This window comes from Pipistrellus hanaki (assembly GCF_964339955.1).
Source record: "Pipistrellus hanaki genome assembly, chromosome: 1".
Lineage (NCBI taxonomy): Eukaryota > Metazoa > Chordata > Mammalia > Chiroptera > Vespertilionidae > Pipistrellus > Pipistrellus hanaki.
Window position 1 is genome coordinate 128,071,521 of NC_140503.1, and position 23,414 is coordinate 128,094,934.

The 23,414-nt window shown below is 39.7% G+C and overlaps 1 protein-coding gene across 3 annotated transcripts in view; it reads right to left on the minus strand.

Annotated features, from left to right (window-relative positions):
* DCLRE1C (DNA cross-link repair 1C) overlaps positions 1-23,414 on the minus strand; it is a 41,947-nt gene that overhangs the window by 18,254 nt on the left and 279 nt on the right. For all 3 annotated transcript variants that reach the window (XR_014793550.1, XM_084868394.1, XM_084868395.1), the window contains exons 2-9: positions 19,579-19,630; positions 15,995-16,079; positions 13,423-13,482; positions 11,113-11,168; positions 10,462-10,563; positions 10,009-10,081; positions 9,228-9,368; positions 2,791-2,892 (exon numbers count right to left, since the gene is read on the minus strand). Coding sequence is in view for 2 of the 3 variants with exons in the window: in XM_084868394.1 (XP_084724520.1) it covers positions 2,791-2,892; positions 9,228-9,368; positions 10,009-10,081; positions 10,462-10,563; positions 11,113-11,168; positions 13,423-13,482; positions 15,995-16,079; positions 19,579-19,630 (671 nt within the window). In the remaining variant the exon portion in view is untranslated. The remainder of the gene's footprint in view (positions 1-2,790; positions 2,893-9,227; positions 9,369-10,008; positions 10,082-10,461; positions 10,564-11,112; positions 11,169-13,422; positions 13,483-15,994; positions 16,080-19,578; positions 19,631-23,414) is intronic.

A 23,414-nucleotide genomic window follows, 5' to 3' on the forward strand; every position in this document is an offset into this window, starting at 1 on the left:
GGAAAAGAAATTAAAAATATAGGAAAGCAGGTTTTTTTTCTCTAACAAATATATTTGCAGGCAGGGTCTCAATAACAAAAGAAATAGATAAGTTTTCAGACATGAAAAAAAGAAAAGAAAAAAGAAATGGGGACATGAGGAAACAATCAGCTAATTCCAAAGTGAGAAACTTCCTACAAAACAACTGGCTGGGAATCTCCAAAATATCAATGTGATGGAAGAAAAGCAAAATGTTGGAGATGTGACTTCCATTAAATGACACAAAAGAGACATCTTTAATGATTCTTCATTAAATCCTAGATGCCCTGTTTCCACTCTACCAGCTATAAGGGATACTAATGGACAATTTAGGAAAATTGAATACTGTATGGACCATAAAATACCCAATCATATCATAACCGTGTTAAATTTCAGGAGTGTGGGAAGCGTATTGTAGTTGTACAGGAGAATCTTTTCTCCAATGATACATGCTGAAGGTTTAGGGTGAGGTATCATGAAGTCTGTGACTGACCCTCAAATGGGTTGGAGGTAGAGTGAGGCAGTTCTGATTACAGAGTGGGGGGTAAGGGGCGAGATTACAAATGTGGCAAAATGTTAACAGACTGGGGAATCCAGTCTCATAACTTTATAGTTTCTAAATTTTTCAAAATAAAGTTGGAGGAAAAGAATAAAAGTGTCTTTAAAAGGTTGAAAAACAATGGGACTACTGTCCCCAAAATATTATGTTTAGATCAGGATCCTTCAAAACCACAAGCACTTCATTTATCACACATCATCCGGAGCCTTTAGTGCTGCTTCCTCTGAGGCTTCCTATCAGCTGTCACAGGGCTCTGTGAGCTGTGCTCTGCTCAGCATTTGTGACACGATGAAACTTAAGAAATCTCTTAAGCTGCTAGAGGTTGTTCAAAGCAAGTAGCCGTGTGGGAAATTACAGGTGTAGGTTACAAATTAAGCTACTTTGTGGATGTGAGAAAACTCAGAGTGAAAAAAAGGAATTGGCCAATTATAAGATTTATGGGATATTAGGGAATCAAAGACTAAGTCCAACAGAAAAAGGAGTTTCATTATGTATCTACATTTTTTTTATCCATCCACGAATTCTCTGGTTGTGTATATATATATGTCCATTCTACCCAAGGCAATCTACAGATGCAATGTAATCCCATTAAAAGACCAACAGCATAGCTCACAGATTTAGAACAAATGTTCCAAAAATGTATATGGAACCATAAAAGACCTCAAATAGCCACAGAAATCTTGAGAAAGAACCAAGTTGGAGGAATCATAATACCAGATTTCAAGTTATACTACAAAGCCACTGTAATCAAAACAGCCTGGTACTGGCACAAGAACAGGCATATAGATCAATGGAACAGAACAAATTGACTCAAGCCATTATGCTCAATTAATTTTTGACAAAGGAGGCAAGAATATACAATGGAGTCAAGACAGTCTTTTCAATAAACGGTTTTGAGAAATTTGGACAGATACATGTAAAAAAATGAAATTAGACCAGACACAAGAATAAACTCAAAATGGTTATAAAAGACTTAAATGTATGTCATGAAACAACAAAAATCCTAGAAGAAACCATAGGCAGCAAAATCTTAGATATCTCTCGTAGCAATATGTTTACATATACATCTCCTAAGGCAAAGAAAACTAAAGAGAAAATAAACAAATGGGATATATCGAAATAAAAAGCTTCTGCACAGCAAAAGAAACCATCAAGAAAACGAAAAGGGAGCCCACTGTATGGGAGAACATATTTGACAATGATACATCTAATAAAGGGTTAATATCCAAAATATATAAGAAACTCATACAACTGAACAGAAGGAAGACAAATAATCCAATTAAAAAATGGGCTAAGGACCTAAATAGATACACTTCTCCAAAGAGAGCATACAATGAGCAAGAGACATATAAAAAAATGATCAAAGTCATTGATCATCAGAGAGATGCAAATTAAAACAACAATGAGGTATCACCTCACACCTATCAGAATGGCTACCATCAACAAATCAACAAATGACAAATGCTGGCAAGGATGTGGAGAAAAGGGAACCCTTGTACACTGCTAGTTGAAATGTGGACTAGTGTAGCCATTTTGGAAATCAGTATGAAGTTTCCTAAAAAAATTAAATATGGAACTTCCATTTAACCCAGTGATCCCACTTCTAGGAATATATCCTAAGAAACCCAAAATACCAATCAGAAAGAATGTATGCACCTCTATGTTCATAGCAGTACAATTTACAATAGCTAAGATCTAGAAACAGCCCAAGTCCCCATCAGTAGATTAGTGGATAAAAAAAAGCTGTAGTACATTTACTCTATGGAATACAGTGCAGCAGTAAAAAAGAAGAATATTTTACCCTTTGAGACAGCATAGAGAGACTTGAAGGATATCATGCTAAGTAAAATAAGTCAGTCAAAGAAAGATAAGTATCACATGATTTCATTCATATGTGGAATATAAGTAAAAAATAAACTAATGAACAGAGTGGTTCCAGAGACATGGAAGCCTGGAACAGAGTGTGGAATCTCAGATGGAAGGCAGGGGCGGGTGTGTGGGTGGGAGGTAATCAACCAAAGACCTTGTATGCGTATATGCATGGCCCATGGACACAGACAATGCAGAGGTGAGGGTCTGGGGCAGGGGACTGAGACAGGTTGAAGGGCATCAATGGGGAAAGAAGAGGACATATGTAATACTTTCAACAATAAAGAATTATTTTTAAATATATAAGTAAATAAAAACACTATAAAAGACAATTTACTTTGTACCTTTGGATGGCGACAAGCATGGATCTGAGTGCTGCGGTCTGTGGTAAGATGATGAAGAATGTCAGGCATGTTTCGAAACATGTCTAATTTATCCACATGAACCTGAGGAAAATTAGATAAGAAAATTATTTGAACTGTAATTCCTACAAATAAATTAATCGAGAGTAATTATGCAGGGATAAATCATCCAGTTAGGGAACTCTTCTTTCTTGAAACCTAGTTTTTGGCGTTTCAGTGCACATTAGTATTCTGTCAGGATGTCAACAGGTAAAGGACAAAGGTCCTATTCCCACCAGTCAGTGTTATCACCTATTGTTGGTGGTAAGAAAAAATTCTGCAGTTCAATTGGTGGATTTCAGATCCAATTGGTGGATTAATATCTATTGTACACTTACTACTATTTATCAAGCTTTATTCTAAATACTAAAGGCCCGATGCATGAAATTCATGCAAAAGTAGGCCTTCCTTCCCCCCACTGCCGGCACCTGCTTCCCTCTGGCACCCAGGACCCAGCTTCCCTTGCAGCCCCAGCTTCATCTGGAAGGTAGTCCAGAAAAACATCTGGTCTAATTAGCATATTACGCTTTTATTATTATAGACTAGAGACCCAGTGCATGAAATTCGTGCATAGGTGGGGGAAGTCCCTTAGCCCAGCCTGCATCCTCTCAAATCTGGGACCCCTCGGGGGATGTCCAACTGCCGGTTTAGGCTAACTGCCTCTGCCTGCCAGCCTAATCACTCCTACCTTGCCCCCCTGCCAGTCTGATTACCCCTAACTTGCACCCCTGCTGGCCTGGTCACCCCTAATTGCCTCTGCCTCGGCCCCCATCCTAAGCCACAGTCTGGCCTCCCTCTGCAGGAGGTGATCTGGCTCTTTGAAGCCACCCATGTGTGTTTCACAGCCACATCTCAGCCCTCACAGCTGCTGCAACTTTGTCTGGAAGGACATCAGTAAGACATCCACCCTAATTAGCATGTTAACCTTTTATTAGTATAGATTAGGTATACAGCAGTGAACGCAGCAATAAAAAATCTGCCCTAGCCAGTTTTGCTCTGTGGATAAAGCATTGGCCCTTAGGGTCAGGTTTGTTCTGGTCAAGGGCACATACATTGGTTGCAGGCCCAATCACCGGCCCAGTTGGGGCACGTGTGGGAGGCAGCCAATCAATGTGTCTCAATCAATGTTTCTCTCTCTGTCTCTCACCCTCCCTTCCACTCTTTCACTCTCTCTAAATAACAATGGGGAAAATGTGTCCTCCAGTGAGGATTAACAAAACAAAAAGGAATCACTAATAAACATAGGCACACAACATACATGCAGGGGGAGGAGAGCTGGCCTAGGAAGCAGAGACCCATCCTCCCTTACCACACACCTCTTTACTGGATGAAAACGGGGAGGGCAGAAGCAGAGAAAACAAAAAAACATTGGTCCCATTTAGAATTTTAAGGCTAATACATTTTAAGTACTAAAGCCAAAGTATCAGTTTTACCTAAAGCTCCCAGCTAGTTCTTAACATCATCAGTAGGTTCTTGGAACTAAGCAAAATGACATACAACAAAACCAATTTTTTACCATAGATTAGCTGATATAAACAGAAGTTTCTAAGGCATCTTATTGACATAATGAAACATTGGAAGAAATATTATTCAAGAACCTACTTACCTAAGTTGATATAAAGATTATGAAATGGCACCAAAAAAAGTATTCTTGAGAAACCAAGATGGCGGCATAGGGTAGACACCTGAATGCAGCCTACCACAACAAAATTGAATTTAGAACTAGAAAACAGGGGAAACATCGCCCTGAAGCGCTGGACAGCTTGCTGAGAGGAGGCTCTACCATTTGGGAAGGAGAGAGAAGGCGCGCTGAACCTCAGGAACTGTGAAGGTGCAGAGAACTATGAGCACCAAAAGGCGGCTGCCAGAGTTCACTTGCTCGTGGAGTGCGGAGAGGGCCAAATTTGCTGCTGGCTTACTCCCTGCGCACAGAGAAGGCGGACAGCTAATGCGTGGCGGCTAGCTTTTTAGTTCGGGAGGAAAACAGAACCACCCTATTGCTCTGATAGACAGCCCTAGACAGGGAGAGGCCAGACTGTCAGGCAGTGGGCAGAGATCTCTTGGAGGTGTGTGAAGCCAGCGGCCATTACTGCGGAACTCAGAAACCAGACCCTCATAGGGAGGGGCTGAATAAAGCTTGTCTGCACCACCCAAGACTCTGCCCCATCCAAGCGGAGCACAGAAGCCCTTCCAGTGGCTAGCTTCCTCGTTCGCTGCCAAAAGGACTCTCCTAGGGAGGGGCAGACAGGAATCCAAAGCTTGTCTGAGCCTATACCAAAGAGGTGCACGTGCCTGCAACCAATCTTGCGGGATTAACCAAAGCTTGGCTGTGCCACCCTGAGACTCCACCCCATCCAAGCAGAATACAGAAACTCTCCTAACTGAGACACTTCTGATACTCATAGCCAATTGGCTTGGAGATCAACGCTTCCCAGTGATACCAACAACAAGCAAGGCTTACAGCAAGACTGCACACACATCCCACAAAGGGCTACACCAAGACTGTCCACCTCAGGTAAGTGGGAGGCTGACCCACTCAACCATATAGGACACCTTAGCACACAAAGCCATCCTACCAACTCAGGGAAGTTGTGAAAATGCCAAGACAAGGGAACAGATCACAAAAAAAAGAAATGGAGGACAAAAAGCGACTGGATATAGAGTTCAAAACCACGCTTATAGGGTTTTTCAATAATTTCCTAGAAAAGGCAGATAAAATAAATGAGACCTATGAGGATATGAAAAGGGATCAACTAGAAATAAAGAATACATTGTCTGAAATAAAAAATATTATACAGAATCCTAAAAACAGAATGGAAGATCGCAAGAATCAAGTCAAAGATTTGGAACACAAAGAGCCAGAGGACACTCCTCCACAGAAGCAAGAAGATAAGAGAATCCAAAAAGTTGAAGATAGTGTAAGAAACCTCTGGGACAATTTCAAACAAACCAACATCAGAATTATGGGGGTCCCAGAAGAAGAGAAAGAGCAAGATACAGAAAGAATACTGGAAGAAATAGTGACAGAAAACTTCCCCCACCTGGGGAAAGAAATAGACTTATAAGTCCAGGAAGCGCACAGAACCCCAAACAAAAGGAATCCAAAGAGGACCACACCAAGACACATCATAATTAAAATTCTAAGAGCAAAAGACAAAGAGAGAATATTAAAAGCAGCAAAAGAAAAGCAGATAGTTACCTATAAAGGAGCACCCATACAATTGTCAGCTGATTTCTCAACAGAAACCAGGCAAGCCAGACAGGAATGGCAAGAAATATTCAAGGTGATGAACAGCAAGAACCTACAGCCAAAAATACTCTACTCAGCAAAGCTATTACTCAGAATTGAAGGCCAGATAAAGAGCTTCACAAATAAAAAAAAAAAAATCTAAAGGAGTTCATCACCACCAAACCAGAATTATATGAATTGCTGAAAGAGGTTCTTTAGGAAGAGGAAGAAGATATAGATAAAAATTATGATCAACAAATAAGTAACTATCAACAAGTGAAACTAAAAGCCAAGGGAATTAAAAAACCTGATGAACAATATTAACTGGAGAATATAATAGAATCAGCGGTATGGAAGGGGAGTGGACTGACGATTCTCAGAGAAAAGGGGAGGGGGGGGGTGAGAAGAGCCTGAACAAAAACTGAGCACCTATGGATGAGGACACTGGGGGGGTGGGAACCTGGTGGAGGGGAGCAATAGAGGGGGGAAAAATGAGGAACATTTGTAATAATATGAACAATAAAGATTTATTGTTCTCATTTTGAACAAAACAGATCAGAATAATACCAAATTGCTGTGGTAATTAATACCAAGACAGGTATAAAAAGAATTAAAGCATAAACACTTATCCTGTGGCCTGTTCCACTCCCTGTCTATTAAGGACTAAGAAGTAACAATGAATTTGCTTTTCTGGCCTCTCCAAAAAGGAGATTAAAAAAGGCAGGGGCGGGGGGAGGAGGGGATAATACAGAAACTTTCATCCTCACAATAAAGAAACCTGAAAAAACTGCCATAGGTCATCGCTGAGGTTCCTTAGTGAACAGCCTCACGGGTCTCCCTTTTTAAAATCCTGATCTGAAATTGTTTCTATTCCCCCAAGAGAGATTAAGAGGGACTCCCTGCAGGCTGACTGAGGTTCAGTGAAGGGGTGCTCTCCCGCATCCCCAGCCCCTTCTCAGTCCATGGCTTCTTCCTGCAAGGCATGCAGAGCAGGAGCTTCCAGCATGCTCAATGTCACACACCGCTAAAATTTACAAAACAGATTTGGGACTGGTAAATAGTTATTACCGGTATATTCTGCTAAGAAAGGGCATGAGGGAGAAAATAGTGGATAGTACATACATGTGTACACACAACCTATTTCACTGTGATTCTGGTTTAAAAGGCCATTTTATTTTATTTTATTTTTTAAATATATTTTATTGATTTTTCACAGAGAGGAAGGGAGAGGGATAGAAAGCTAGAAACGTCAATGAGAGAGAAACATTGACCAACTGCCTCCTGCACACCCCCTACCGGGGATGTGCCCGAAACCAATGTACATGTCCTTGACCGGAATCGAACCTGAGACCTTTCCGTCCACAGGCCGACGCTCTATCCACTGAGCCAAACCGGTTTCAGCTAAAAGGCTATTTTAAAGAGGGAGGGGGGGGGGGTGTCAAGAAGAGATTAACCAAATAATGTACATGCATATAAGCATAGCTCATGGACAGACAACAGTGCAGTGAAGGCCTGGAGTGGGCAGAAGCCGGATGGAGAGGGGCTAAGGGAGGAAACGGGGGGACATCTGTAATACTCTCAATTGTAAAAATAAATTTAAAAAAACAAAACTGGATTTCTTACTTGAGGATTACAACAAGAACTATTTTTGTCTGCAGCAACTTAATTCCATTCAGATGCATATTTCTAAGTTATTTAAAAAAAAAATCAATCATGTCTGTTATAAGATTGAAGTATATTACTGACATCTATGCACAAATTTCTGAATGGTGCTGCTACACAGCCCTTCGTGGATACAAAATATTTACTTGATGGCCTCACTGAAAGGCTCAGCTTGTTGTAAAAAAAAAAAAAAAAAAAAAAAATAGTTATGAAGGGGGGAAAAAGGCAATTTTAACACCAAAAATCTCAGAATGAATGTAAATCCTTCCTAAAATGGAGAACTGGCAACTTTACACCAATATATTAGGACAGAAGAATTTAAGGAAGGAATAAATTAAGGAAAAAAGGACTTAAGAAGTCAAAGACTTATGAAGGCAGAAAGGGATAGAAGAATTTTAAAATCTCAAATGCAAAAAAAAAACTGGATCTTTTTATTTTAGTAAATTACATTGTATATAATCCTTAAATTCTTTGCACAAGTTAGCTGGGGGGTCTAAGCAAGGTACAACTTAAATGCCCAAGTAATCCGGCACTTCGTTTATTCGGCACTGTTACCAAAAATCTTGTCTTAGGGGACAAGGGCAGAAGCCACAGGCTCCTTGTGGCTCAGCGGGAAGGGGCTCCCTGCTCAACAGCACTCACCACATACACACTAGGTTCTCAGCCCAGAGTGCTGAGAGCCCTGCACTGGATCATCCTTCCCAGCCTGATCAGATACAGATCCAAAGAGATCAGTGTTCTGGGACAGGTTTGTTTGGACACTTTTTTACCATGACTAACAGTAAGAAATATGTTTTCCACAGTAACCCAATACACATATGTGTATTGTGTCCAATTCCCTCATAAATGTTCGTAAAATAGTAATTACTCTGACTGCAAGCAATATACTCAAATATTCTCTAGTTAAATTTATTCACAATGCTGATCATAATCATTAAATTTATTTCATGGGCCATGGATTTTGAAAAAAATACTTTCTCTATGGTAGCGTTTTTCAACCGCTGTTCCGTAGGTGCAGACAAGACAAGAATTTTATAAATTTTCACTATTTTGTTTACTTAATATTTCATAATAAATTATAAAATACTTTCTTTGTGTTTATTTGATTCCTATTCAAGAGAATTACTTTATATATAGTCAATATAGGCACAGAGTTAAATTTTTTAACTTTTCTAATGGTGGTGTGCCTCGTGATTTTTTTCATGAAACAAGTGTGCCTTTGCCCAAAAAAGGTTGAAAAACACTGCTCTATGGGACATTTCAGCAAAGGGTGCTTCCCAGCTATTTGGGTCACTGCCAAGTCCTCCCATGTGGACGTGAATAAACAAAGATGAAGTTACTTCAGAGGGGCTGCCAACCTGGGCCACACACATGTTTTGACAGGCGGTTTCCATCTTTGTTTTCCATTTTGGTGGGGTTGAGAGGGGGAGGAAAGGTGAAGTGGGGAGGATAAAAAGGAGCAGCAGAAAAGAAAGAGCTGCCACCATACCTGGAGTCCAAATTCTTCACTGAGGTTGGTGAACAGATACTCATACCCGTACGCTGCTTTGCAGTTCAGCCACACAACATGGTATGGACTCCGAGTGATCCAGCTCCGAACCAGCTCCAAAATTCCACTCAGACACTCTCCCTGGCAAGATGTTTTATTAAACGGCATTTAACAACTTTAAGACTATCACTTACCCAGTGAAATAAGCCATTCAGAGAAAAACAACTACCACATGATTTCACTTCTATGTGGAATCAAATGAAAAAAATAAACTAATAAAGTGGAGACAAACTCATGGTTACAGAGAACAGATAGACAGCTGTCAGAGGAGCAGGGGTTGGGAGCTGGGTGAGAAGAGTGAAGAGATTAAGCAAAGACTCATGAACAGAGAAAAGTATGGTTATTGAATGGGAGAGGTAGAAGAAAGAAAAGGTGGATTAAATGGTGATGGAAGGAGACTTGACTTGGGGTGGTGAACACACAATACAATATACAGCTGATGTATTATAGAACTCTATACCCAAATCATATACAATTTTATTAATCAATGTTACCCCAATAAATTCAACAACAACAAACAAATAAATAAATAAATAAATAAATCTGAGATTATGAAAGTATAAAAAAAAGAATATCACACTTATACTTTCTTTCCATTCCCAACATTCCACAAACATTAATGCCAGTGGGGACAATTATGACCTGATTTGTTATCCCACAAACTTTCTATTAGAAATATGCCATGCCCAGGTTTTCACCCCACTTCTCCGGAGAGACTTACTCGACTAGGAATTTGATAAAATTTGGGATCGCAGAAAGTAGTATCTAAGTACACACTTTGGATGTCTTTCACCCTGGGAGGGGGAAAAAATATTGATGTTAAGCTAATATGAAATAAGCATCTAGAAAGATTAAATCCTCAATTATTTTACAGGATGTTCCATTCCATTTGGAGTATTTTGTTAAAACAACTTTGCTGAGAAGTGATTTACATACAATAAAATATACAGATTTTGCACGTATGGTTGATATGATTCAGTGAACTTAGAAAAATTCACTTATCTACTATGCCAATCAACACACAGAATGTTGTTGAAGAAAAATGCTTCAAGAGTAAAAATTAGCTTTACTATTACAATCAAATTTGATTTCTAAGAAAAGCAAAAGCTTATAGTTGGGGCAAAGGGGGCAATAAAACTTTTTCGATGGTGCAGCCTTACACAAAGCCCAGTACCTGCCCCCACAATGCAGAAGCTCCATTCTGGCAGCTTCTCCTTTGGCCAATCTGAAGTCTCCTGTGTACAAGACAGTTCCATTATCACCCTGAAATAAAAACCTGTACAAAAATATATATATTAGTGATGTCTCAGTTTCATACAAAACCCTAATAAAGCAAATGTTAATTCCACAGCAAATGTTTCCTGCCAAAGACAGCCACTATGACCTAGAATTAATGGAATTTTAATAAGCTCTAAACCACACCTGGCACTCAGTTGCCACATGTTCCATGGGGTAGGAAAAAATGGCACATGAAAAGTCCACTGAGTTTGCAATCGATGTCCCCAGAAATATGTCAGCATTCCCAACTATATATCAAGATCATTCCTTTCATGGATAGAAAAACCCATGTGATAGAAAAATGTAAAAACCAATAATGGAGGAATAGCTACTGAAGACTTCCATGATAAAGAAACCCACGTTTCAAACTTGATATTCACCTCAGCCCCCCCGCCAAGTTCAATTTGGAAACAAAGATTAAAGAAAGTGCCATAAAAATAATCAAATCTCCCTATACATATTAGTTGCTAGACCTTAAAAACGTATTTCTACAAATATTAGACAATTCCACATATAATAAAATGACTAAATAGATGAGTTCCCTTACATAACTGATCCTGGGCAATGACCAGCTGGTAAGAGAGTCACAACAATCTCTTCCTTCTAAAAAGAAAAATAAAGAAAAAATAATAATCATTAGGACCAGGCAAAATAAATCCCTCCTTAGTAATATTCAAGTATTGTACTTCTCAAGAATGTGCCTTTTCTCCTTATTTCCTCTCTCTCTCCAAACTCTGAAAACAAGTGGAATCCTTGCCACAAAATAGTTAAACATTGAGTTACAATATGTTACAGCAAATGAACACTCGTGTACATACACAAGAGAAATGAACACTTAGGTCCACACAGAAACCTGTACATGAGTGTTCAAAGTGGCATTATTCATACTAGCCAAAGAGAAGAAACAGTCCATAGGTCTAGCAGATGATGAATGAATAAACAAAATGTGGTCTCTCCATACAATGAGATAGTATTTGACCATAAAAAGAAATGAAATACTGATATATACTACAACATGGATAAACCTTGAAAGCACTAGGTAAAGTGAAAGAAGTCAAATTTCTCTGATGCAATTTATATGAAATTTCCAGAATAGGCAATCTATAGAGATTTCAAGTGAAATAGTGGTTGTTAGGGGCAGAGGAGAGGAAGAATTAGGGAGTAACTGCTAATGGGTAGAGGGTTTCTTTTTGAGTGATGAAAATATTCTAAATTGATTATGGTGATGGATATGTCTGTAAATATACTAAAAACCATTGAAATGTACACCTTAAGGTATGTGAATTCTATCTCATAAAGCTGTTATTTTAAAATAAATAAATAAATAAATAAATAAATAAATAAATAAATAAAGCAAGCAAGCAAGCAAGCAAGCAAGCAAGCTTGGTGTAGCCTTGTCCCAAGTCACCATACTGCACACCATCCTGTTGGAACTGAGCCTGATGAGCAATACTGCCTCTCAGTCCTCAGGGCAGAATGGGGACGGAGTAGGGATGAAGTGGGCAGAGCTCTGGACACACCAGCTTCTCCCATAAGTCTAACTTCATTCATTCCGAAGGCCCCTTTAAAACAGGGTCTCCTACTGGTTAGAGCTTGAAACACAACACACACAAGCCACAGAGCACAAAAAGAAACATAAAGGGCCTGAATGGGACAGAAGAGTCTGCTCAATGAGAGCTATCTGCTGCCTAGGGCCCAATTTTAAGAAAGCCTTTCACCAACATATGTCATAAGGTAGCAAGGCAATGAGATTAAGTCTTCAAAACATGTCAGCTAACTGATTTCAGGTTGGCACTGAGAAAGGTTCAGGCCATCCTTTAACCCACCCTAAATTGGCCATGCAGTCCTCCCTCAGGACAACGATTTGATGAAGAGTACTTCAAATGCCTGATCCTCGCCAAAGAGGAAATGTGAAAAGTCAGGGCCTGTCTGATCACAGTCTCACAACAAAGGACCCCCTTAGAGTTCACCATGTCTACAAAGCAGGTTATACCGGTAATCAGACTGTGGAACAAATATTCACTAGATTTGCCAAAAATTAGGATACCTCCTAGCTCTAGGTATAATTTGAGATAAAAACAGCAAATAAGCCCAGCTAGTGTGGCTCAGTGATTGAATGACAACCTATGAACCAGGAGATCGTGGTTCAATTCCCGATCGGGGCACATGCCGGGTTGCAGGCTCGATCCCCAGTATGGGGTGTGCAGGAGGCAGCTAATCAATGATTCTCTCTCATCATAGATATTTCTCTCTCTCTCTCTCTCCCTCTCCCTTCCTCTCTGAAGTCAATAAAAATATATTTTTAAAAGAAACAGCAAATAAAAGGTAGGTCCACAGCCCTATTTATTATTAAAATAATAAAATCACAACACAAAAGCACCTGCTTCTAAATTTAAGGACAAAAAATAAATACTAGATCTACTTGGGCCAGGTTTTTTTCTTGAATAGAAAAAAGATTCATAGGTGGAGGGAAGAAAAGAGAAAAAGATGAAAAAGAAAATGCAATGATTCAGAAAAAAAAATCATAATATACATAAATTTGCTGCAAAAATATTAAGCACCATTTTATATTCTGAACATTTATAATTAGCTTATTAAATGTGACAATGACATCTCATAGTAATATCAACAACTGGCATTCCCATCATTAACATGTACTATTAGAAAGGAGCCCTACTGGCAGAAGTTATATGCAGTCCTTGGGAGGTAAAAAATAAGTATGTTATACACAAACTCACTCAATTATTATAACTTTTATTTATAGTTAAATGAACATTCAAAATCAAGGCGAAAGGTAAATAATCATTTTAGCACTAAATATTAATTTTCAAAAACATGACATTTAATATTTAGTTACCTCGCCAGATGCTTCATCGACTAAAGATATCTGGGTAGGAGTTTCAATTTCAATTGATATCTATTAAAATAAAATAAGAGGTCATGAATACATCATATTATATATTTCCATAGTTTTTCATTGCTTTATAGGCCTTTGCCATCTCAAACATAGAAAGGGGACTAAGAAGAAGTTATAGATTCTCTATAATATTCACTAAAATAAATATTTTAAACAGCCTGAAAACATGATAAAGCTAAAATAATACCTTTCTGAGGATAATGTGGTAGCATATATTAAGTGCCTTATAAACTCATATCTCCTCTGTCAGCAATTGTATTTCCATGAATTCAATCTTCCCCCCTTTACCTCCCCATCTCTTAAACCTGAGTCTTTGTAAAACACACAGTTATGTGTTCTACATGTTTAGGTTTTGTGCCACAGAACAGTGTGAATCCATCCCTGATATGTTGGCCTAATTCATATATCTGAGCTGCTACAGAGTGCTCCAAGGTGTACTTGCACATTTTACTAAAACAATAGCTAAGACAGAGAGGCATTCAGTAAGTAGATGATGAACGAATGAACATAATTCTTCACCTTTTTAAGTTTACACTAGAGGCTCAGTACAGAAAATTCATGCACGGAGGGTGGGGGGTCCCCTCAGCCCAGCCTGCTCCCTCTCCAATCTGGGACCTTTCAAGGGATGTCCCGACTGGCAGTCGGGACAAACCTCTTATAATCCTGGATGACTGGCAACTAACTGCTCACTTGCCTGCCAGCCTGGTCGCCCCCAACTGCTCCCTCCCACACTGTCCTGGTCATCCCTTACTGCCCCCCCTGCAGGCCATGTTATCCCACACAGCCTGCTTTCGGTCGTCTGGTTGTTTAGGTCGTCACAGCCCCTGGCTTTTTATATATTAGGATATGCAATGGCCTTACCCTCCCATGTACTATTATTATCTACTAGAGGCCCAGTGCATGAAATTCATGCACTTGTAGGGTACCTAGTGGCTGCCAGCTGCCGGCTGGGTTTTCCCTCCCTTCACCCAGCTGCCTGCCAGTGCTGAGGCCTCCCTCCTTTCCCCCTGCTGGCCCACCCTCTGGTCAAACTCCTGGCAGAAGGGGCAATTTGCATACTAGACTTTCATTATATAGGATTTTGGCAGCAGGGTTGAGTGACTTATCTTTTTATCTCCTACAACAATTCATCTAGTACATGGATTATTTGTTCTCTAATATTTGGCAAATGCACCTATAAAATTATCTGGGCCTGCGGCTTTATTTAAGAAGAAATCTTTAAAAATTGTTTTAATTTTTTGGATGGTTACTAATTTATTCAAGTTTTCCACTTTTCTTGCCTCAATTTTATATTTTCCTACTTTTCCAGATATTTATCCACTCTAAATTATCAAATACAATACATATAAAATAGTTTTTATAATAACTATCAAAAAATGCATTGGTTATTAATTTTCTTTTATCATTCTGTATTTTTATATGCTTCTTTTTTGTTGTTGCAAATCTTCTCCCAAGGATATTTTTCCCATTGTTTTTCAGAGAGTGTGGAGGGGGGAATTGAAAGCTGTCAGCAGTCTAACAACAAACAGATTACGAACTTGTTCAGAACTTATCTGCCAATTCCCACAGTTACTTAGGGCTAGACCCACATAATGAGCCCTAATTCTATTCACTTACTGTGATTATTTTTCTCTAATCAAGTATGGATGATTAGTTATTACTTTATCTAGTTTGATGTTACCTTGTCAATTGCATGTACCTTCATATCTTCTTGATCCATTGTTTCTTTTAATAGTAAATATTATTCTCTTTGAAAGTTAAGAATTTTTTTTTTTTTTTTTTTTTTTTTTTTTGCTTTCAATTCTACTTGGTATGATATAAAAATTGCCACTCTAGCATTTTTAGAATCTAATTGTTTACTACAAGTTTTCCCTTTTTATTCCCAGTTTAACCTCGATTTATCCTTTTTGTTTTAACTATATCTCTTGCAGACTAAGGTTAGTGGATCTTTCTTATTTTTTAACCTCAACTGAGAATTTGTCTTTTGATCAATAATTAAATTAAATCCATTGATATTTATAGTAATTACTGTTATAGCAAAACTTTTCCTGGTGTCTTCACATTTTCTAAGTAGCATACTTCTGTTTTTCTCCCCATTACTGTATCTCCCTTCCATTAATTAGATTCATTTTATTCTGCCAGATTCAAAATTACTCATTCTATTTTTATTCTGGTTCTTAACCCATAAGTTTTATTTATTTTTCCTAAACTATCCCATGGTCTAAATAAATTATTTATTAATTATGTTAATGACCATTTTACACTTTAGAGTAGTAAAATGCAACTTAGCCAGAGATTCAGAGATAAAACTAAGAACCAAAAATAAACTATTGAGGGACAAGAAAAGCAAACTCAAATATAAAATGTTGTCCTCTTTTAAACTTCTTAATCATAAAGGCTAAATATCAATATTGGGCTTTGAATAATTCTAATGTTTTGTTCAATCTACCTCAAACAGTATTTCCCAGTTAAAAAAAAAAAAAATTGGCATCATTCAAAAAATAAAACTTACAATTCTTTTCTCCCAAAACCTGTATTTTGGGCTAGTTAACAACAACTCTTTAGTAACAGGTGAACAGTATAAGTAAACCTTCAAGCTGAAAAAGAAAGGGGGAAAAAAGCTACTTCAGTAGGATCCAAAATGAGACACTTTGGTGAATAGAAAATACATTTCATCATATATCGGTTCATATCGAATAATACAAAATGTGAGCTGGCACACGAAGTGTTAGTGTCGTTCCCAACAGGCCAGTACCCAGTAACTATCTCAGTCCCATCGAAAGTGTAAAGGGGTGGGGAAGAAGAAGAAAAAAACAGTGTCCTTGATCTCCTCAAAAGGTTGGCCCTCACCAATTTTATGTTAAAGATGCATTATTGTACATGATCGGGTATGTCTAGAAAGATACCACCAAATGGGAAATGGAAAGGGGGTGTGGTGGGAGGGACAGAAGACTTCTGCATTTTGCTTCATACACGTCTATTCTGTTTTGTTTGAGGGTTTTTTTGTTTGTTTGGTTTTTGTTTAAGTGAGCAGAGGTCAATTTTGTGATAAATTTTTAAAATTCAACAGTATAACTTAAAGGTTAGGAAAATAATCTGTGGCAGACTGTATTTTCCAAAGATGCCCACACTAATACATAGCCCCATCCATACAGTCTTCTTACAAAATGGACATGAAAGCCTACCCAGTTTGGCTCAGTGGATAGAGGGTCGGCCTGCGGACTGAAAGGTCCAGTTCCATTCCGGTCAAGGGCATGTACCTTGTTTGTGGGCACATCCCCAGTAGAGGGTGTGCAGGAGGCAGCTGATAGATGTTTCTAACTCTCTATCTAAAAAATATTTTTTTAAAGGAGAAGGCGGATGAGGAGGAGGAAAAAGAGGAAGAAGAGGAGAAGGAGGAGGGGAAGGAGGAGGGGAAGGGAAGGGGGAAGAGAGAAGAGGAGAAAAGAGAGGGGGAGGAGAGGGAAAAGAAGGGGAGGGGGAGGGAAAGGAGAAAAAAGAGGGGGAGGAGGGGTAGAGGGAAGGGGAGGAGAAGTCCAGCTATCATGAAACACCATGCTGAAGAGATTTTTTTGGACATACTGTGTTTCCCTGAAAAAAAGACATCCTCCGAAAATAAGACCTAGCGCATGGAAAAATAAGACAAAAAATTAATATAAGACACTGTCTTATTTTCAGGGAAACAGGGTAGGAATGCCTAAGAAACCCCAGTGAGTCTTCTCAGCCCAGGTTTCACATATGGAAAGAATAAGCCTTCAGGTCAGCCCCTAGATGATGCCCCAGTCAGGCAGAAACCAGCCATCCTCACTGTGCCCCATGAATTCCTGACCCACAGAAACTGAGAGAATATATTATTAGTTGTTTTAAGTAACTATGTTTTAGGGTAATTTGTTATGCAGCAATAGTTAACTAATACACAGGTTCTAAAATCAGACAGACCTGGTTGAAATCCTGGTCCTGCCACCTACTGGCTGTGTGACCTTGAGCAACTAATTTAACCTCTCTGGTTCCTCAATTTCCTCATCTGTAAAGTAGAAATAATATCTATAGTAATAGTAACAATAAAAATATCTAAATAATAGGATTATCTATTCAAAAGGTTATCAAAAGGCTCTAATGAGGATGTCAGCCCCAAGAAGACAGGGATTTTCAAATGGTTGCTCACTATTGTGTCTTCAACATCCAGGACAGTGCCAACTCATCACCAGCACTCAAAGAAACATGCAGTACCTTGAATATATATAAATATTCAATAAATATAACAGTCATTATCAAGAACACAGACTATAACCGAAACTGGTTTGGCTCAGTGGATAGAGTGTCGGCCTGCAGACTGAAGGGTCCCAGGTTCGATTCCGATCAAGGGCATGTACATTGGTTGTGGGCACATCCCCAGTAGGAAGTGGGCAGAAGGCAGCTGATCGATGTTTCTCGCTCACCTGGCACACAAAGCCACTCAGCCAAAATGTGGAGACAAAGAAACAGATGGAAGAAAGCAAACAACTGGATATAGAATTCAAAACCATGAGTAATCAAGAGTCTTCTAAAAAAAAAAAAAAAAAAAAAAATCTTCTAGAAACCTCTAGAAGTTCAGAGAGACCCTCAAGAATATGAAAAAGGACCAAGTAGAAATTAAGCATACATTGACTGAAATGAAGAATATACAGAGATCCAATAGCAGACTAGAGGATCCCAAGATTCAAGTCAAAGATTTGAAATACGAAGAAGCAAAAAACACCTAACCAGAAAGCAAAAAGCAAAAAGAATCCAAAAATATAAAGATAGTGTAATGAGCCTCTGGGACAACTTCAAGCATACCAACATCAGAATTATGGGGTGCCAGAAGGAGAGAGAGCGCAAGATATTAAAAACCTATTTGAAGAATGACAGAAAACTTTCCCAACCTGGTGAAAGAAATAGACTTATAAGTCCAGAAAGCACACAGAACCCCAAACAAGAGGAATCCAAAGAGGACCACACCAATGCACATCATAATTAAAATGCCAAGGGCAAAAGACAAAAAGAGGATCTTACAAGCAGCAAGAGAAAAAGTTAGTTACCTACAAGAGAGCACCCATACGATTATCGGCTGATTCTTCAACAGAAACTATGCAGGCCACAAGGGAGTGGCAAGAAATATTCAAAGTGATTAATAGCAAGAACCTACAACCAAGATTACGCTACCCAGCAAAGCTGTCATTCAGAGTTGAAGGTCAGAAAAAGAACTTCACAGACAAGAAAAAGCTTTAGAAGTTCATCACCACCAAACCAGGATTATATGAAATGCTGAAGAGTATTCTTTAAGAAGAGGAAGAAGAAAAAGGTAAAAATAAAAATTATGAACAACAAAGTGACAACAAATAGATATCTATCAACAGTGATTCTAAAAATCAAGTGAATAAAAAATCTGATGGACAGAATAAACTGGTGAATATAACAGAATCAGGGGCATAAAAAGGGAGTGGACTGACAATTCTCAGGGGAAAGAAAGTGTGGGGGTTTCAGGAAGAGCCTGGACAAAAATTGTACACCGATGGACGAGGACAGTGGATAAGGTAAGGGTGGGGGGTGGGGTGTGAACCGGATGGAGGGGAGCAATGGGGGGCAAAAGGGGAACAACTATAATAATCTGAACAATAAAGTTTTTTTTTTAATATATCTTATTGATTTTGTACAGAGAGGAAGGGGGAGAGATAGAGAGTTAGAAACATCGATGAGAGAGAGTCATCGATCAGCTGCCTCTTGCACACCCCCTACTGGGGATGTGCCCACAACCAAGGTACATGCCCTTGACTGGAATCAAACCAGGGACCCTTCAGTCCCCAAGCCGACGCTCTATCCATTGAGCCAAACTGGTTTTGGCAAGATTTTTTTTTTTTTTTTTAAACTGAGGTGACCTTAGGGAGAAGGCACTTCCTGGGAGGAGGAACAGGGATACTGGTTCTACTCTATTTCTTGATTTGGGTGGAAGCTTCACTTGTAAAGGTACTTCAGATTATAGCCTTATAATGTATGTACTGTCCAGTAGAGATTTTATGGCTCAATTAAAATGGTTAAAGACAGATACAAACACAAATAAGTAGCAAAAAAAATTACCTGCACTCCAACCTTCTTTTCAGGGCAGGGGCTCTTAACCCTTTCATGTGATCTAAAAACAAAAAATATCATAAGCACATTACATTTTCAAAGGCTCACTTAGCCCAAGGAAACTCAGCTGTCTGCTCTTTTTTACTTCCTTTTAAAAGAGAAAACACACGACAGGTTCACTTTTATCAGAGAATTGACTCATACAGGCTACTGACTCTTTCTTCTCCAGCTGAGAATTGATCTGAAAATAGGACAGGAACCACTAAAAGTTGACCATCTCTTCCTCTGAGCCATCAGAAGCCATTTAAAAGAAGACTGGTTCTCTGAATCTTAGGGCAGAGTATAAATCACTCTGAACAGCCACAGAGAAAGAGTGATTGGGGTCTCATTCAGAACTGCTTCCAGCCTCTTCCATTGCCCCCTTCTTTCATTTCAATCCAATCACCCTTCAGTCCTTGCTCTCTGTAACCCATTCAATTTATCACTTAAGTTAGTCCATCTTGAAATTCAAGCTTGCTTCCATGGAATTCTCCAGGAAATCCTTCAGGCTTAGCCCAGAATAAGAAGAGTTGTGTTATCTTCAAGCCTAGTGTGATTGCTGGGTTGAAAAGTGGGATATTTCTATCCACGCAGGCTTGCTCCACAGTCTTCCAAATTAACAGACACAGAAAGATGACATTTAAACACAAGTAACATATACACGAAATAGCACATTAAATATAGAGTGCATTCTAATGCACTCTGACCTTGAGCATGCAAAGGGCCTAGATAACAATGACCAAATACTTCTAAATTGTTTAGTTAAATCAAACAAATTCTAATTATCCTAATTATCACCTATACACGTGACTTGGTATTTACGTGGTGATCCTTGACTCCAGTGAACACAAGGCAGTCACCACACCACACGTGGCAGGCCTTCACTAGACAGGTGCCTCCAAAGGACAATCCACCTGCCCCCTTGGAGGGTGAATCTTCTCAGACCACTCCTGGCACAGGTGTTTAGGGCCAACAGGTGACCGGAAGGCGGGAATCTCAGTAATTAGGGATTCCAGAGAGTTTATGCCATGGCAAAAAAGAGGCAGATTCAGAACTCTGCTCCTGCTCTGGAACTAAGTCAGTAGGCAGCACTCTGTTTCAGCAAGACCCCCACCCGCTCTCCAGGTCCCTTCCTGACTAGTGGCCAGCAGAGCCTGAGTGAATTTGCTTTGTGCTGATAGAAGTGCACCCAGAGACTCCTTTCTGGGGCCTTTTCTTTCTCCCTTGACCAGAATAAATAATCACAAATTGTCCCCTGAAGGGGTCCCCCCCAGCACTGGGTGACTATCTCAGGCCACGGGTCCTCTCTTCCACCAGGCCTCACCGATGGTTAGTAAAGTCTATCCCACTCCAAGCACAGCACTGGGTTCCAGATGGTCCAGTGCAGATCCATGGCTTACCCCAAATTGTATCAAAATGTGATATTAACATGCTTATGTGCAACTTTTCTAGCAAACTGGTTCATAGATTTTATCAGATACTATGTATTAGTCTGCCAAATTAACAGACACAGAAAGATGACATTTAAACACAGGTAATATTTGCACCAAAGGGTGGTTGTTTAAACTCCCAGTCTATGGTATTCTGTTATGACAGCCCTGGCTTTGTGCTGCTAGAAGTGCACCCAAAGACTCCTTTCTGGGCCCTTCCCTTCTTCCTTGGCCAGAATAAATCATAAGCTGTCCCCAGAGGGGTTCTCCCCAACAGTGGGTGACTAGCCCTGGTTGTCATAACAGAATACAATAGACTGGGGGTTTAAACAACAGAAATTTGTCAGAGTTCTAGAGGCTGAAGTCTAAGGTTGGATTCTAATAAGACCTCTCTTCCTGGCTTGCAGACCTTCTTGTTGTCTGCTCACATGACTTTTCCTAGGGGTAGGGGAGTGTGTGTGTGTGTGTGTGTGTGTGTGTGTGTGTAGAGAGAGAGAGAAAGAGGGATTTCTTCCTCTTCAAATTAGGACCCCACCTTAGGACCCCATTTAACCTCATTACTTCCTAAATGCGGTATTTCCAAATACAATCACATTGGGGTTAAAGGCTTCAACATATGAATTGGGGGGGGGAGGGAGGGATCCACAGAACATCCAAAACGTCTCTGTTATAAACCACCAGGAGGCAAAGCAGAAGTTGAGTGCTTGCCCTTGATGAGTTTACACCCCTGGTTGAGTAAAGAGACCCACACATAATTCAAGAACAGGGGACATGATAAATTTCTTGAGAAGCAATTTCTGACTTCAACATAAAAATTAAGATGATTTCACAAATTCTTTATATATATATATATATATATATATATATATATATATATATATATTATTGATTTTTTACAGAGAGGAAGGGAGAGAGATAGAGAGCTAGAAACATCTATGAGAGAGAAACATCGACCAGCTGTCTCTTGCACACCCCCTACCAGGGATGTGCCCGCAACCAATGTACATGCCCTTGCCCGGAATCAAACCTGGGACCTTTCAGTCCACAGACCGATGCTCTACCACTGAGCCAAACCGGCTTCGGCTGATTTCACAAATTCTTAGAATTTTTTTAAGAATTCTTAGATGAATTCTTTCTCCAAACTCATTACCCCTAAGCCCAAAGGTAAGCCCCTTTGCCATATTTTAATCACAGCTAACACATTCAAAAACTCCAGTGAGACTTAACACAAAAGGGAAAAAACAGGGGCATCTGCATCCAGCAGCAGATTCTCAATTAAAAAAAAAAAAAAGTTATTCTCAAGAATAAGCAGAAAGACCCTTAAAGAGGCTCACAGAGCTTCTTAGCAAATTGAGAGAGGCCTCAGATTTTTTTCATTAAAGATAGATAATTGGAGGCTTTGAGCAAGAAAGAAGTGTTTCCCCAAAGCAGTTACGGTCAACAATTTACACCAGATTAAAGTGATTGATTCCACACAAGACAACCTGTGAGGAAGGATAATGCTCAATATCTGTAATTTACCTTAAAATTACACGGTATGATATGCGTGTTTGGGATGCTCTAATTCAGTCTTCAAGAGTGGATGGGATATCCTTCTCAAGCCACTCTGGAGGCCCACAGTCCTGCCAGCAGCTACTAGAGTGCTGTAAGCTTATCTTCACCTCTCATCAGGCCTTAGGCTGTGCTAATTAGCATAATGAATGTTAAAACTGCTTTCCATGGTGAAGTTAGTGACTCATTAATCAGCATAACAAGTATTAATGACGGACAATGGCTGTGAAATTAGCGGTATGCCACCTCTGGAGATTGGCTAAAATGTTTTAAAGACACTCTGCCCTGCCTAGAGCGTCTAGTCTGGAGGCCTTATCTTTACGGGTGGAAGCTTCAGGCTTCATCCCTAACCGCATCCAGCTGTGAAATCTTACCATTCTGGTTGCCTGACCTGGCCATCTACAAGGCAAATGAAAATGAACCTTTTCTATTGGATGTGGACAAATTATCTAAGAGATGGGGTGGTGTGTTTTTTGGGGGTGGCTTGCAGTTGGTGAGTTTGCTGACAGGAAGCTTGATTTCAGAGACAGTGTGCCTACCTGTTAATGTGTGGGGAGTGTGGCAGAATTCCATCACATTCTCCTTCATAACGCAGTAGCGAGGGTGCGGGAGAAGCAAGTTATCCTCGCCTACCTCTGCCTATGGGCCGCTAGGAGCGCCTCCAGAACCTAACTGTTGTGCCAGATAAACTGCCTGGTTTCAGTGCGCACCTGGCAGTTGTACAGATGGGAAAATAAAGCCTCAGAGACTGAAGAGCCAGAATGGGGACAAGGTGCAGTTGCTAGTCTCCCTCGGGGCTGCCAGAGCCCGCCGCCCCTCGCTCCA